The 14,683-nt window shown below is 50.4% G+C and overlaps 1 protein-coding gene across 1 annotated transcript; it reads right to left on the reverse strand.

Annotated features, from left to right (window-relative positions):
- Positions 1-1,795: 1,795 nt before the first annotated feature.
- LOC124656922 (putative per-hexamer repeat protein 5) lies at positions 1,796-2,930 on the reverse strand. Its single transcript, XM_047195571.1, has one exon. The coding sequence runs from the start codon at positions 2,928-2,930 to the stop codon at positions 2,166-2,168; it is 765 nt and encodes a 254-aa protein (XP_047051527.1). The 3' UTR covers positions 1,796-2,165.
- Positions 2,931-14,683: the final 11,753 nt, after the last annotated feature.

Here is a 14,683-nt window from a genome sequence, read left to right on the forward strand (position 1 = left end):
TCCACAATATAATAGTAGCCCCCGGAGTTCTCCGAGATTCACTGTTCTTCCGTCCAGCTCAGCTTACACACGTATCTTCATCCTTTGGTCGGAACGAATAACATAGAATCTTGAAGGACTCCCAAACTTCATATCTCCAACCAAGTATTGGTCGGAAACTTCATTATCCAATGGTCAGATTCTTGGAAGATTCCATCAAACGGTTACTTGAAGTAATCTTCGGTATGGATCGGACTAGCCAAAATTAGGTTCGGATCCGACTAGCTAAAATATAGGTGCGGATCCGACTACCAAAATATAGGTGCGGATCCATCAAAATGTAGGTGTGGTTCCGGCTACCAAAAAATAGGTGCGGAACCGGCTACCAAAAATTAGGTGCGGATCCGGCTACAAAAAATTGAGGTGCGGATCCGACTTCCAAAATTTGAGGTGCGGATCCGACTACCAAAAAATTGGGGTGCGGATCCGCCTAGTCAGCCATATTTTCGTCATCTTCTGAATTTTCTTGACATAACCATATGTAGCCCCCGAGCATTGAGTTGTCTTGTTCCTAGTTCGAGATCTACCTCTAGGTCTCCCGGGATCCGGCTTATAAAGGCGACCGGATCTAGGGTTTCTTCGGAGAGTCCTACCCGAAACACAAGTTGCCTAACTACGGAATATTACATTGTTGTGTACGTCAAGGATCCACCTATTCCTAACTTGTCGTCATGGATCCGACTACCTCCATGGGCCTCCATGAATTTGAATCCTGGCATAGACCTCCAAGGATCTGGCTACCTCCATGGGCCTCTCCATGGATCCGGCTACCTTAGTAGGTCGGTTCGGATCCGGCTACTTCAGTAGGTCAGTTGGGATCTGGCTCCTTGTTCCTGGGCTGGAAATCTTCCATCTTGGTCAACAACAACTGGGTCGCCCGGTGGTCCATATGCCATCACCACTATTTGTGGGCCACCCGGGCTTGCCGGAATTGGACCATGTCGATGGTATAACTATGAAGTATATCCACAACACTATAGAACTTGCCTTTTAGTTTTCATGGCACTCTCTTATCACAAAGAATACCAGAAGCTTGGCGCCACTTCATCCATCCGGCTTTGATCCGGTGGTTCACATCTTAATCGATATCCCCATTCTTGTGCAGGCTATATTTCTAAAAGTGTTACTTTGACCGTTGCCTTTATGTGAAATGTGTTTCTAAGTAACAAAAATAGATTAATAAATAATTTACAAAGTGGAAAATATCTTTATTGTTGTTGGATTATTTTATGGTTCTTTTTTGTGTCTATAGGTGTTATATTGTCATCATCATTTTAATAGTGTATCTCCCATAATAATAATAATAATAAATTCCTAGATAACCCCAAAAAAGCAAACATATAAATTTGAGCAAATGGAGCACCAAAGTAAATTAACTTGAAAATTACATCTGAGTGTATATTTGGCCATGTTATATCATTAAATTAATAAAAACACGATTTAGAATTATTGCTTCATTAAATTGTAAAATGTCTTGGAATTTCTCTATCGCGAGGTGTAGCCATTGGAGTGCTAATTTTAATGATCTTGTAGATCGTTTGATGCTTAGTTGTCTAATATATATATATATATAGTTCCAGATTTCACGTATAAGCAACTAACACTTGTTTGTGATGTTGTCTTTATATTATTTGCTCTCCAGTGGCAAATACATCTATTGGTTTCACTAAGTAATCTAAAAGGTTCAGTAATATATGAGATGAACGATTTATTTGTATCTTTTGCGAGTACAATTCCAATCAATAGCGGAGATGGCTACATCATTACTACTATCCGGCATTACTTCCAGTCAATAGGTGGGCAGCGTACATTCTCCTCATATGCTTCACTTGCGCTTTATTTATTTATTTATTTCAGAACATCGAGCTTGACTTGAGCTTTGCTAGCTAGAGTAAGGATACAATTTCAGCGTTGAAGTTAATGCTGATACATCATGGATGGGAGAGCTTGCTAACTTGCTAAGCATGAGAATTGAATTTCGGAACAGTGAAACCACAAACATTTAAGATTCATCTAGGATCCTTTATTCACTACTACGTACACCAGTTTCCATAATTATCCGAAAATTAATCTAACGAGAGTTTTGTCACCCCACTGCATGTGACCATTTCGAATTGCCCTCACCATCAATGGCGGCCTTGCACGCTTCCGGCATGGGAGCCTGCACTTGATCCAGCACTAGAGCCTGCACTAGACCCCGCACTTGAACCTGCATTCAACCCAGCACCTGATGTTGCACCAGATCCTGCACTAGAGCCAGCAAATGACCCAGCATTGGATCCTGTAGAAGACTCCGCACTTGATCTGGCTGAAGATCCAGCGCTTGAACCACTCCTGGACCCAGCGCCAGAAGCCGCAGCAGAGCCTGCCCCTGAACTCGAGCTAGAGCCACCACCGCCTAATCCGACACCAAGTCCAAGCCCGAGCCCAAGCCCAAGCCCGCCCCCTCCCGAGGCTGAAGCGGAGCCTGACCCTGAAGCCGATGCTGATCCAGAAGAACCTGAAGTTGATCCCGAGCCAGAGGCAGATGCCGAACCCGATCCGGAAGAGGAGCTAGAGCCGCCGCCACCACCACCTAGACCAACGCCAACTCCGACACCCAGTCCAAGACCTAGACCTCCTGATCCTGATCCAGAACCTGATCCCGAGCCTGACCCTGACCCAGAACCTGAGCCCGAGCCGGAGCCTGACCCTGACCCTGACCCTGAGCCCGAGCCCGAACCAGAACCACCCACGCCGACTCCAGCACCCAAGCCTATACCAACTCCAAGCCCTCCAAGTCCAAGGTTGAGACCAAGGTCCTTCCGAGCAGAGCGGCTCTCACACAACAGGGCAAGCAATGCAGCAGCCATAACTGCAAGTACAAAAGCAGCGGGCTTAATGCAAACCATATTGCCCTGTCTACCTCAACAGTTAATCAGTGAGTAGCAGCAGTAGTGATCCAGTACGTGAGCGATGAGAGTTTGACAAACTTCGTGGTATCTGATTTATAGGTCGACGAGAGCGAGAGGCTGCTTTGACACCCGAGAGCGACGATCGTGAAGTGTTGGGGTTGAAGCTCGCGCGTGTTCGCTCCAGATTAGCCTCGGCGCATGTGTGGCCAGGAGCCGTGCCTTTAGCTGAGAATTCAACGCGCAGCACAACACTGCAAGCGATCGTGCTCCCGGCCGGCGTGTAGTGGGCGGCGGGGATTAGTTGCTGCCGGTGAGCTATTCGTCAGCGTAGGTACCAGCTGCGGCTGCGCGACACGTCCCGGCTTGAGAAATTCGTGAGGCCGATGGCCTCGATCGTTCGTCTCGGTGCGCAGAAAAAGCTGGCGCTCCTGGTTGCTGCGGCATGCAGCTGCATGCGCCCGGCCGCCAAGAAAGTGGTCAGCGCTTATTTAGCGGCGAGAAAAAGTTTGTTCTGAACGAGTGGTGAGTGGTGACTATTTGACCGCTGGCAGCTCGATCAGTACTCAGTACTGTATGCTACTTCTACAGAACTACGTGTAGACCGCAGGTGTGCCTGTATGGCTGTATGTCGACGACATAAACGCTTGGTTCGATTCCTTTCCACTATCCACACGACCAGGTATTATCATCGCACCTTCTTTATCTAGGTAAATCAATCATGCATGGGGCATGCAGGACGAGCGAGGCCTCTTTATAATTACGTTATTAGGTAATTTTTAAGTGAGTTTAATTATCGAAAGAGAAATATCACACAAGCACTAGCCGATTTAACCAGATGCCTAAGACTGAGTATATCTACCAGATCTGCCTATGGAACAAGAAGTAGTGCAAGGTAAGTGGGGATGAACGGGTACATCGCGATTGGTAAGGTCGCATCACCAACTTCATTGTTGAGGTCACCGTTGGTATTGTTGGGGTCACCGAATTACATATGTCACCAAGGAACAGCAGGCCGACAATGAGGAAGTGTAAGCCGACAACGAAGAACTTGAATAGCAGCAAGCAGTCATGTCAAGAAGCCCCCAAAAAACCTTACCGTCCGCCTTCCTGTGCAGGATCTTAGCAGACGGACTTTCAGAGCTCTGCTCTCCCGAATGTTCGTGCATGCAGTCACCGGGAACATCGATTGCATGGGAATACCTTTCGCTCGAGGAGAGGAATGCGGGCAACCGGACAAGTGGGGAAGCCTAGAGGATAGATCACCAAAAGGAACACACGGAGAGTGAGAGAGACAGAGATGAGAGTGGGAAACGCACACATGATCTGTTCTTTGTCACGCCTCCATATATCTTGCGAGGTGGAGGCGCCTAACACCGATCGAACCGACATGCAGCGCCAGAGAAAGAGTCTCGAAGCTAGGTACGTGATAATAAGCATGCACACACTTGTTGACACCTACACGCCAAACCAAGGCACCGAGTAAAAAGTTAGTCTTCCACAAAACCGGATTCGAACTCGATTCAAGCAATGCGCATGCGATGCATGGCGAGGCGGCGGAGGAGGATTGTGCATGAACCTCTTCTTTTCTCACTAGCATTGGTGTTGTCGGGCACACTGCAGGTGCCTCAGAACCCTGGATAGGGGCAGGGGTTGACTTAGGGCCTCTTTGATTCATAGGATAGGAAATTAACTCAAAGGATTAGGAAACCTATAGGAATAGAAAAGGATGGAAAGTGCAAAACTTTCCTCGTTCCTTGTGCATAGGAACCAAAGCATGAGGTCCGAGTGGATTTTTTTTGTTTGCTCTAAGGTTTTCCTTGAAAGTGAGACCCAAAGGAAAAATTCCTCCGGTTTTCATTTGCACATTTCCTATGAATCAAAGTAGTGAACAGTAGCATCTCAGGAAAATTTCATAATCATGTACATCTTCTTCATGTTTCCTTCAAATCAAAGGAGGCATTAGTGGGTGGGAAGAGCTCACCTGATGAACCACTTCAACTCCCTCCCAACTACGTGGACTAAATTTTTGACCCCAAGCCGTCCCAAGCTGCCACCATAGATAGAACTTGAGATTTCATAAACTGTAAGCTATATATGGGCTGCCTTAGGACTACAGTCGATCTGCATCCAACATTTATCTAAAAAATAAATTGACCATGTCGTAATGATCGTAATAGTCGTACATAGTTGCTGAAATATGTTTGAAACATCAGGGAGAATTAAATTTGAAACTCAAATATGCTTTGCTACCAACATTTTGAGCAACCCAAACCATGATTATTTTTCCTTGGCTCGTAGACAAGAGGAAGCACTCTCCATCACAGACACTATTGCGCGTGCAGAGCAGAGTGTCCAATGCAAAGCGAATTCGAGTCTACTTTAGCTTTACTTTCATATATCATCATCGCTGGTGCAGTACCACTCGCTAAGACAAGCATATCATGCACATACTCTTATCTCAACTAAGTTGCAGTGCACATGTTTCGAAATAGCTTATTTCCATACCTTAACTAAGAGTGGACATGGATAGCTGGAATTTTTTGTACATATCAAATCCAGGTCCTATTAGTTCCTGGTGCTTGCATCCCCTTGATATATCTGAGGAGACACTACAGGAATCTGGGGATATGCCGACGGCCGCCGGCCCTCGGCGTAGCACAGCGTTGCCCTCGGCACACGGTACGCCGACGGTGCCCCTCGGCGTAGCTCCTCGGGGAAGCTCGGCCTCGGCAGAGCACAGGTCACCCTCGGCGTAGACGTCGCCGTCGGCGTAGCCACAGAGGGCCGACGGCTGGCCCCACCCGTCGGCGTAGCGGCGCTCGGCGTAGCGCGTCTACCGGAGCCGTCCGTCTAACGGCCGTTTGTGCTACGCCGAGGGGCACACCGTCAGCATAGCACACCACGTGGCGTGCCCGTGGCTTCCCTGGTGGCGTCTACCCCGCGTCTACGCCGAGCGCCGTCCCGTCGGCATAGCGCGCCACGTGGCATCTCCTGGCTCGCCTGGCGCAAGGCTACCCCGAGAAGTTGGAAATTTTGCTCACCCTCGGCTGTAGAGGAAGTAGTCGAACAACCGACTGTCGATGTCGGCGACCGTCGAGAAGCGCGTCAAGATCCGGGATCGTCACGCCGGGGTGCTCAAGACGAGGCGGTCACGGCATGGCCTATTACAAATACATATTATTAGAAGAAATTCACATTTGCATTTCTATTTCGATTATTAAACATATCATTTCAATTTCAACTACACATTTCTATTTCCAACTAACTAACAACTAACTAACTAATTAACAAGTGCTACTAAATAACTAAATAACTAACAATTTATCCTAACTAACTAACAATTTACTCTAACTAAATTCATACCATCAATTTGGAGCTCTCATGGAGCCGGCCGGTGAGGGGAGGAGAGGGCCGGGGCGGCGCGGGAGGAGATGGCCGGGTCGGCGTGGCGGGCTGCGGGAGGAGATGGCCGGGGCGACGCGGTGGACTGCGGGAGGAGAGGCCGGGGCGGCGCGGTGGCGAAGGGTGGGGAGGCGCGGGGTGACGGGTGGTGGCTGGGGGACGGGGCGGCTGCTCGGGGGGCGTGGGGGAAGGCGGGCGGCGGCTCGAGAGGCGCGGGGAAGGCAGGCGGCGGCGGATGGCGGCGGGCGACGGCGGGTGGCGCGGGCGTGGGCGACGACGGGTGGCGGCGGCACGGGTGGGCTGCGGGAGGAGAGGGTTGGGGACTGGGGACACGGGCTCGGGTTGGGCGCGTGCGTGGCCGTTTTTAGGGTTAGGTGTCTATGCCGAGGGCCGGCCATACGCCGACGGCTACCCTCGGCATAGACCATTTTTTCTTTTTTTTTCTTTTTTCCTTTTTTTGTTTTTTCTTTCATTTTTTTATGAATATAATATACAAATATATATACTAACAATAGGTACATATTATAATAATAATATCTATAATAATAATACATCTAGCTAAGGCGCGTGGGTCTATGCCGAGGGGCAGATCTATCCCTTTGACCGGTCTCCGATGACTTAACCTCTGGTATTTTGCAGTGGTTACTAGGACACATAAAATGACGCCACGCGGCTCCGCTCGATTTTTTGGCTCCGTTTCCTTTGCCAGCTGTGCAAAACGGGGCCGCCGGGACATGCGGTATGGCCGTACCGGGCGCGCGCGTGCACCCGTCCGCCAACGCGCGAAACGGAAAACATTTAGCACATAAAATGACGCGTCCTAGACCTAAAAACATTTTTCCCTCCATTTATTGAGCGAAGGAAAGTGTCGCCCCGGTTCAAATCCGGTCGGTTTCCGGCGGATTCGGCGGGACACCGCAGGAAGCGGGAGGGATTCCCAGATGGCTGCCGCGCGCATATGGCATGTGATAGGTGGTGCGTAGGAGGTATCCTACCGCCGCGCGGAGGTCCCGCGCAATACTAAAATGCGCACCATGCAGCTCCTTCACAAAAAAAAACCCTTCCGGCACCCCGAAAATGGAAAACCCATCGTCCGTGGTTCGGATTGGAAATCCGCGACCGGGGCCTTGCTTCCCATCCTAAGGCCCACGCACGTGCCAAATATGGCCTCGTTCCGACAAACTATGTGGTGAAACGGGCCGTTTCCTACTCATTTCTCCTAAAAGCCATAGAACTCCGGACGTGATAGCCCTATTCGTGAAGGGTTTTTCAAGATAATTGCCGTATCCCAGTTCCGTCTTTTGCAGTGGTTACAAGGACACATAAAATGACGCCACGCGGCTCCGCTCGATTTTTTGGCTCCGTTTGCTTTGCCAACTGTGCAAAACGGGGCCACCGGTACATGCGGTATGGCCGTACCGGGCGCGCGCGTGCACCCATCCGCCAACGCGCGAAACGGAAAATATTTAGCACATAAAATGACGCGTCCTAGACCTAAAAACATTTTTCCCTCCATTTATTGAGCGAAGGAAAGTGTCGCCCCAGATCAAATCCGGTCAGTTTCCAACGGATTCGGCGGGACACCGCAGGAAGCGGGAGGGATTCAAAGATGGCTGCCGCGCGCATATGGCATGTGATAGGTGGTGCGTAGGAGGTATCCTACCGCCGCGCGGAGGTCCCGCGTAATACTAAAATGCGCACCATGCAGCTCCTTCACAAAAAAAAACCCTTCCGGCACCCCGAAAATGGAAAACCCGTCGTCCGTGGTTCGGATTAGAAATCCGCGACCGGGGCCTTGCTTCCCATCCTAAGGCCCACGCACGTGCCAAATATGGCCTCGTTCCGACAAACTATGTGGTGAAACGGGTCGTTTCCTACTCATTTCCCCTAAAAGCCATAGAACTCCGGATGTGATAGCCCTATTCGTGAAGGGTTTTTCAAGATAATTGCCGTATCCCGAGTTCCGTCTTTTGCGAGTGGTTACTAGGACACATAAAATGACGCCACGCGGCTCCGCTCGATTTTTTTGGCTCGGTTTGCTTTGCCAAGCTCGTGCAAAACGGGGCCGCCGGGACATGCGGTATGGCCGTACCGGGCGCGCGCGTGCACCCGTCCGCCAACGCGCGAAACGGAAAACATTTAGCACATAAAATGACGCGTCCTAGACCTAAAAACATTTTTCCCTCCATTTATTGAGCGAAGGAAAGTGTCGCCCCAGTTCAAATCCGGTCAGTTTCCAGCGGATTCGGCGGGACACCGCAGGAAGCGGGAGGGATTCCCAGATGGCTGCCGCGCGCATATGGCATGTGATAGGTGGTGCGTAGGAGGTATCCTACCGCCACGCGGAGGTCCCGCGCAATACTAAAATGCGCACCATGCAGCTCCTTCACAAAAAAAAACCCTTCCGGCACCCCGAAAATGGAAAACCCGTCGCCCGTGGTTCGGATTGGAAATCCGCGACCGGGGCCTTGCTTCCCATCCTAAGGCCCACGCACGTGCCAAATATGGCCTCGTTCCGACAAACTATGTGGTGAAACGGGCCGTTTCCTACTCATTTCCCCTAAAAGCCTTAGAACTCCGGACGTGATAGCCCTATTCGTGAAGGGTTTTTCAAGATAATTGCCGTATCCCAATTCCATCTTTTGCAGTGGTTACTAGGACACATAAAATGATGCCACGCGGCTCCGCTCGATTTTTTTGGCTCCGTTTGCTTTGCCAACTGTGCAAAACGGGGCCGCCGGGACATGCGGTACGGCCGTACCGGGCGCGCGCGTGCACCCGTCCGCCAACGCGCGAAACGGAAAACATTTAGCATATAAAATGACGCGTCCTAGACCTAAAAACATTTTTCCCTCCATTTATTGAGCGAAGGAAAGTTTCGCCCCAGTTCAAATCCGGTCAGTTTCCAACGGATTCGGCGGGACACCGCAGGAAGCGGGAGGGATTCCCAGATGGCTACCGCGCGCATATGGCATGTGATAGGTGGTGCGTAGGAGGTATCCTACCGCCGCGCGGAGGTCCCGCGCAATACTAAAATGCGCACCATGCAGCTCGTTCACAAAAAAAAACCCTTCCGGCACCCCGAAAATGGAAAACCCGTCGCCCGTGGTTCGGATTGGAAATCCGCGACCGGGGCCTTGCTTCCCATCCTAAGGCCCACGCACGTGCCAAATATGGCCTCGTTCCGACAAACTATGTGGTGAAACGGGCCGTTTCCTACTCATTTCCCCTAAAAGCCATAGAACTCCGGACGTGATAGCCCTATTCGTGAAGTGTTTTTCAAGATAATTGCCGTATCCCAGTTCCGTCTTTTGCAGTGGTTACTAGGACACATAAAATGACGCCACGCGGCTCCGCTCGATTTTTTGGCTCCGTTTGCTTTGCCAACTGTGCAAAACGGGGCCGCCGGGACATGCGGTATGGCCGTACCGGGCGCGCGCGTGCACCCGTCCGCCAACGCGCGAAACGGAAAACATTTAGCATATAAAATGACGCGTCCTAGACCTAAAAACATTTTTCCCTCCATTTATTGAGCGAAGGAAAGTGTCGCCCCAGTTCAAATCCGGTCAGTTTCCAACGGATTCGGCGGGACACCGCAGGAAGCGGGAGGGATTCCCAGATGGCTGCCGCGCGCATATGGCATGTGATAGGTGGTGCGTAGGAGGTATCCTACCGTCGCGCGGAGGTCCCGCGCAATACTAAAATGCGCACCATGCAGCTCCTTCACAAAAAAAACCCTTCCGGCACCCCGAAAATGGAAAACCCGTCGCCCGTGGTGCGGATTGGAAATCCGCGACCGGGGCCTTGCTTCCCATCCTAAGGCCCACGCACGTGCCAAATATGGCCTCGTTCCGACAAACTATGTGATGAAACGGGCCGTTTCCTACTCATTTCCCCTAAAAGCCATAGAACTCCGGACGTGATAGCCCTATTCGTGAAGGGTGTTTCAAGATAATTGCCGTATCCCAGTTCCGTCTTTTGCAGTGGTTACTAGGACACATAAAATGATGCCACGCGGCTCCGCTCGATTTTTTGGCTCGGTTTGCTTTGCCAACTGTGCAAAACGGGGCCGCCGGGACATGCGGTATGGCCGTACCGGGCGCGCGCGTGCACCCGTCCGCCAACGCGCGAAACGGAAAACATTTAGCACAGAAAATGACGCGTCCTAGACCTAAAAACATTTTTCCCTCCATTTATTGAGCGAAGGAAAGTGTCGCCCCAGTTCAAATCCGGTCAGTTTCCAGCGGATTCGGCGGGACACCGCAGGAAGCGGGAGGGATTCCCAGATGGCTGCCGCGCGCATATGCCATGTGATAGGTGGTGCGTAGGAGGTATCCTACCGCCGCGCGGAGGTCCCGCGCAATACTAAAATGCGCACCATGCAGCTCCTTCACAAAAAAAAACCCTTCTGACACCCCGAAAATGGAAAACCCGTCGCCCGTGGTTCGGATTGGAAATCCGCGACCGGGGCCTTGCTTTCCATCCTAAGGCCCACGCACGTGCCAAATATGGCCTCGTTCCGACAAACTATGTGGTGAAACGGGCCGTTTCCTACTCATTTCCCCTAAAAGCCATAGAACTCCGGACGTGATAGCCCTATTCGTGAAGGGTTTTTCAAGATAATTGCCGTATCCTAGTTCCGTCTTTTGCAGTGGTTACTAGGACACATAAAATGACGCCACGCGGCTCCGCTCAATTTTTTTGGCTCCGTTTGCTTTGCCAACTGTGCAAAACGGGGCCGCCGGGACATGCGGTATGGCCGTACCGGGCGCGCGCGTGCACCCGTCCGCCAACGCGCGAAACGGAAAACATTTAGCACATAAAATGATGCGTCCTAGACCTAAAAACATTTTTCCCTCCATTTATTGAGCGAAGGAAAGTGTCGCCCCGGTTCAAATCCGGTCGGCTTCCGGCGGATTCGGCGGGACACCGCAGGAAGCGGGAGGGATTCCTAGATGGCTACCGCGCGCATATGGCATGTGATAGGTGGTACGTAGGAGGTATCCTACCGCTGCGCGGAGGTCCCGCGCAATACTAAAATGCGCACCATGCAGCTCCTTCACACAAAAAACCCTTCCGGCACCCCGAAAATGGAAAACCCATCGCCCGTGGTTCGGATTGGAAATCCGCGATGGGGGCCTTGCTTCCCATCCTAAGGCCCACGCACGTGCCAAATATAGCCTCGTTCCGACAAACTATGCGGTGAAACGGGCCGTTTCCTACTCATTTCCCCTAAAAGCCACAGAACTCCGGACGTGATAGCCCTATTCGTGAAGGGTTTTTCAAGATTATTGCCGTATCCCAGTTCTGTCTTTTGCAGTGGTTACTAGGACACATAAAATGACGCCACGCGGCTCCGCTCGATTTTTGGCTCCGTTTGCTTTGCCAACCGTGCAAAACAGGGCCGCCGGGACATGCGGTATGGCCGTACCGGGCGCACGCGTGCACCCGTCCGCCAACGCGCGAAACGGAAAACATTTAGCACATAAAATGATGCGTCCTAGACCTAAAAACATTTTTCCCTCCATTTATTGAGCGAAGGAAAGTATCGCCCCAGTTCAAATCCGGTCAGTTTCCAGCGGATTCGGCGGGACACCGCGAGAAGCGGGAGGGATTCCCAGATGGCTGCCGCGCGCATATGGCATGTGATAGGTGGTGCGTAGGAGGTATCCTACCGCCGCGCGGAGGTCCCGCGCAATACTAAAATGCGCACCATGCAGCTCCTTCACAAAAAAAAACCCTTCCGGCACCCCGAAAATGGAAAACCCGTCGCCCGTGGTTCGGATTGGAAATCCGCGACCGGGGCCTTGCTTCCCATCCTAAGGCCCACGCACGTGCCAAATATGGCCTCGTTCCGACAAATTATGTGGTGAAACGGGCCGTGGCGGGAGTTTCCACATACAGATCCTGGATTTTACCAAGTGCTAGCCCATGTATGCGGAAATCGTTAACGCCGGGTACATGCAAGGTTAGAAAAACCTTACATCACACTTTTACATATATGTTAGGGGCAGATGCAAGTTTTCCAACAATTCTGACGCTCCGGTGATCTGTATCTTGGAAAACCCTAGGGCGGGACCCCGTAGATCTACCCCTATAGCTTTCTACGTGCGAGAGTTTACCAATGTAATTTTTTACTTGTTTTGGTTTATTTAGGACATATGTACATGGAAACCATAGTTTGGGCATACTTTACCATAAAATAGGCTCCATTTGAGCCGTGGCGGGAGTTTCCACATACAGATCCTGGATTTTACCAAGTGTTAGCCCATGTATGCGGAAATCGTCAACGCCGGGTACATGCAAGGTTAGCCAAACCTTACATCACACTTGTACACATATGTTATGGGCATATGCAAGTTTTCCAGCGATTCCGACGCTCCGATGGTTTGTATCTTGAAAAACCCTAGGGCGAGGACCCCGCAGATCTACCCCTATAGCTTTCTCCGTGTGAGGGTTTACCAATGGACTTTTTTACTTGCTTTGGTTTGTTTAGGACATATGTACATGGAAACCATAGGTTGGGCATACTTTACCATAAAATAGGCTCTGTTTGAGCCGTGGCGGGAGTTTACACATACAAATCCTACATTTTACCAAGTGCTAGCCCATGTATGCGGAAATCGTCAACGCCGGGTACATGCAAGGTTAGCCAAACCTTACATCACACTTGTACATATATTTTAGGGGCAGATGCAAGTTTTCCAACAATTCTGACGCTCCGATGATCTGTATCTTGCGAAACCCTAGGGCGGGGACCCCGCAGATCTACCCCTAGGGTTAGGGTTAGGGTTAGAGTTAGGGTTAGCAATGTATGTGGAAACCTGATAACCCACAAGTATAGGGGATCGCGGCAGTCTTCGAGGGAAGTAAAACCCAAATTTATTGATTCGACACAAGGGGAGGTAAAGAATACTTATAAGCCTTAACAACTGAGTTGTCAATTCAGCTGCACCTGGAAAAGCACTAATAACGAGGGTGATGTGAAAGCAGCAGTAGTATGAGAGCAATAGTAACAGTAACACAGCAGCAGTAGCAATAACACAGGAGCAATGGCACAGGAAAATAGTTGATACTACTTCCAATGACATGTAGAACGAGTATATAATGATGAAAGATGGACCGGGGTTCCCAGCTATCTACACTAGTGGTAACTCTCCAATAACAAGTGTTGGGTGAACAAATTACAGTTGGGCGATTGATAGGAATCAAAGCATTAAGTTATAACATCCAGCTTATTAATCATGTAGGCATGTTTTCCATATATAGTCGTACGTGCTCGCAATGAGAAACTTGCACAACATCTTTTGTCCTACCAGCCGGTGGCAGCCGGGCCTCAAGGGAATCTACTGGATATTAAGGTACTCCTTTTAATAGAGTACCGGAGCAAAGCATTAACACTTGGTGAAAACATGTGATCCTCACATCACCGCCATCCCCTCCGGTTGTCCCGATTTCTGTCACTTCGGGGCCTTTGGTTCCGGACGGTGACATGTGCATACAACTTGTAGATACAATCTAAGCAATAAGTATAGAGCTTAAATCTAAGATCATGCCACTCGGGCCCTAGTGACAAGCATTAAGCATAACAAGATTGCAGCAACAATAACTTCACAAACTTTATAGATATACTAATCATAATGTATCATCCATCGGATCCCAACAAACACAACACCGATTACATCAGATGGATCTCAATCATGTAAGGCAGCTCATGAGATCATTGTATTGAAGTACATGGGATAGAGAGTACCAACTAGCTACTGCTAGAACCCGTAGTCCATGGGGGAACTACTCACGGAGCATGATGGAGGCGATGGCGTCGATGGAGATGGCTTCGGGGGCACTTCCCCGTCCCGGCAGGGTGCCGGAACAGAGACTTCTGTCCCCCGAATTGGAGTTTCGCGATGACGGCGGCGCCCCTGGAGTCTTTCTGGAGTTTCGTCAATTGGTGTCGCGTTTTTAGGTCGAAAGGGCTTAAATAGGCGAAGAGGCGGCACAGGAGGGGCGACAGGGTGGCCCCACACCAGGCCGGCGCGGCCAGGGTGTAGGCTGCGCGGCCCACCTGTGTGGTGGCCCCCTGGCTCTCCTCCGACTCTCCTTCGGTATTCTGGATGTTTCCGGGAAAAATAGGATGTTTGGCGTTGATTTCGTCCAATTCCGAGAATATTGCCCGAACAGCCTTTCTGGAACCAAAAACAGCGAGAAAACGAGAGCTGCACTCTGTGGCATCTTGTTAATAGGTTAGTTCCGGAAAACGCATAAAAACATTATAAAGTGCAAGCAAAACATGTAAGTATTGTCATAAAACAAGCATGGAACATCGGAAATTATGGATACGTTGGAGA

Source organism: Lolium rigidum, chromosome 5 (assembly GCF_022539505.1).
Source record: "Lolium rigidum isolate FL_2022 chromosome 5, APGP_CSIRO_Lrig_0.1, whole genome shotgun sequence".
Lineage (NCBI taxonomy): Eukaryota > Viridiplantae > Streptophyta > Magnoliopsida > Poales > Poaceae > Lolium > Lolium rigidum.

What these genes read in the sequence shown, in the direction of transcription:
- LOC124656922 (XM_047195571.1), bottom strand. Translation starts at nt 2,930, where the DNA reads ATGGTTTGCATTAAGCCCGCTGCTTTTGTACTTGCAGTTATGGCTGCT.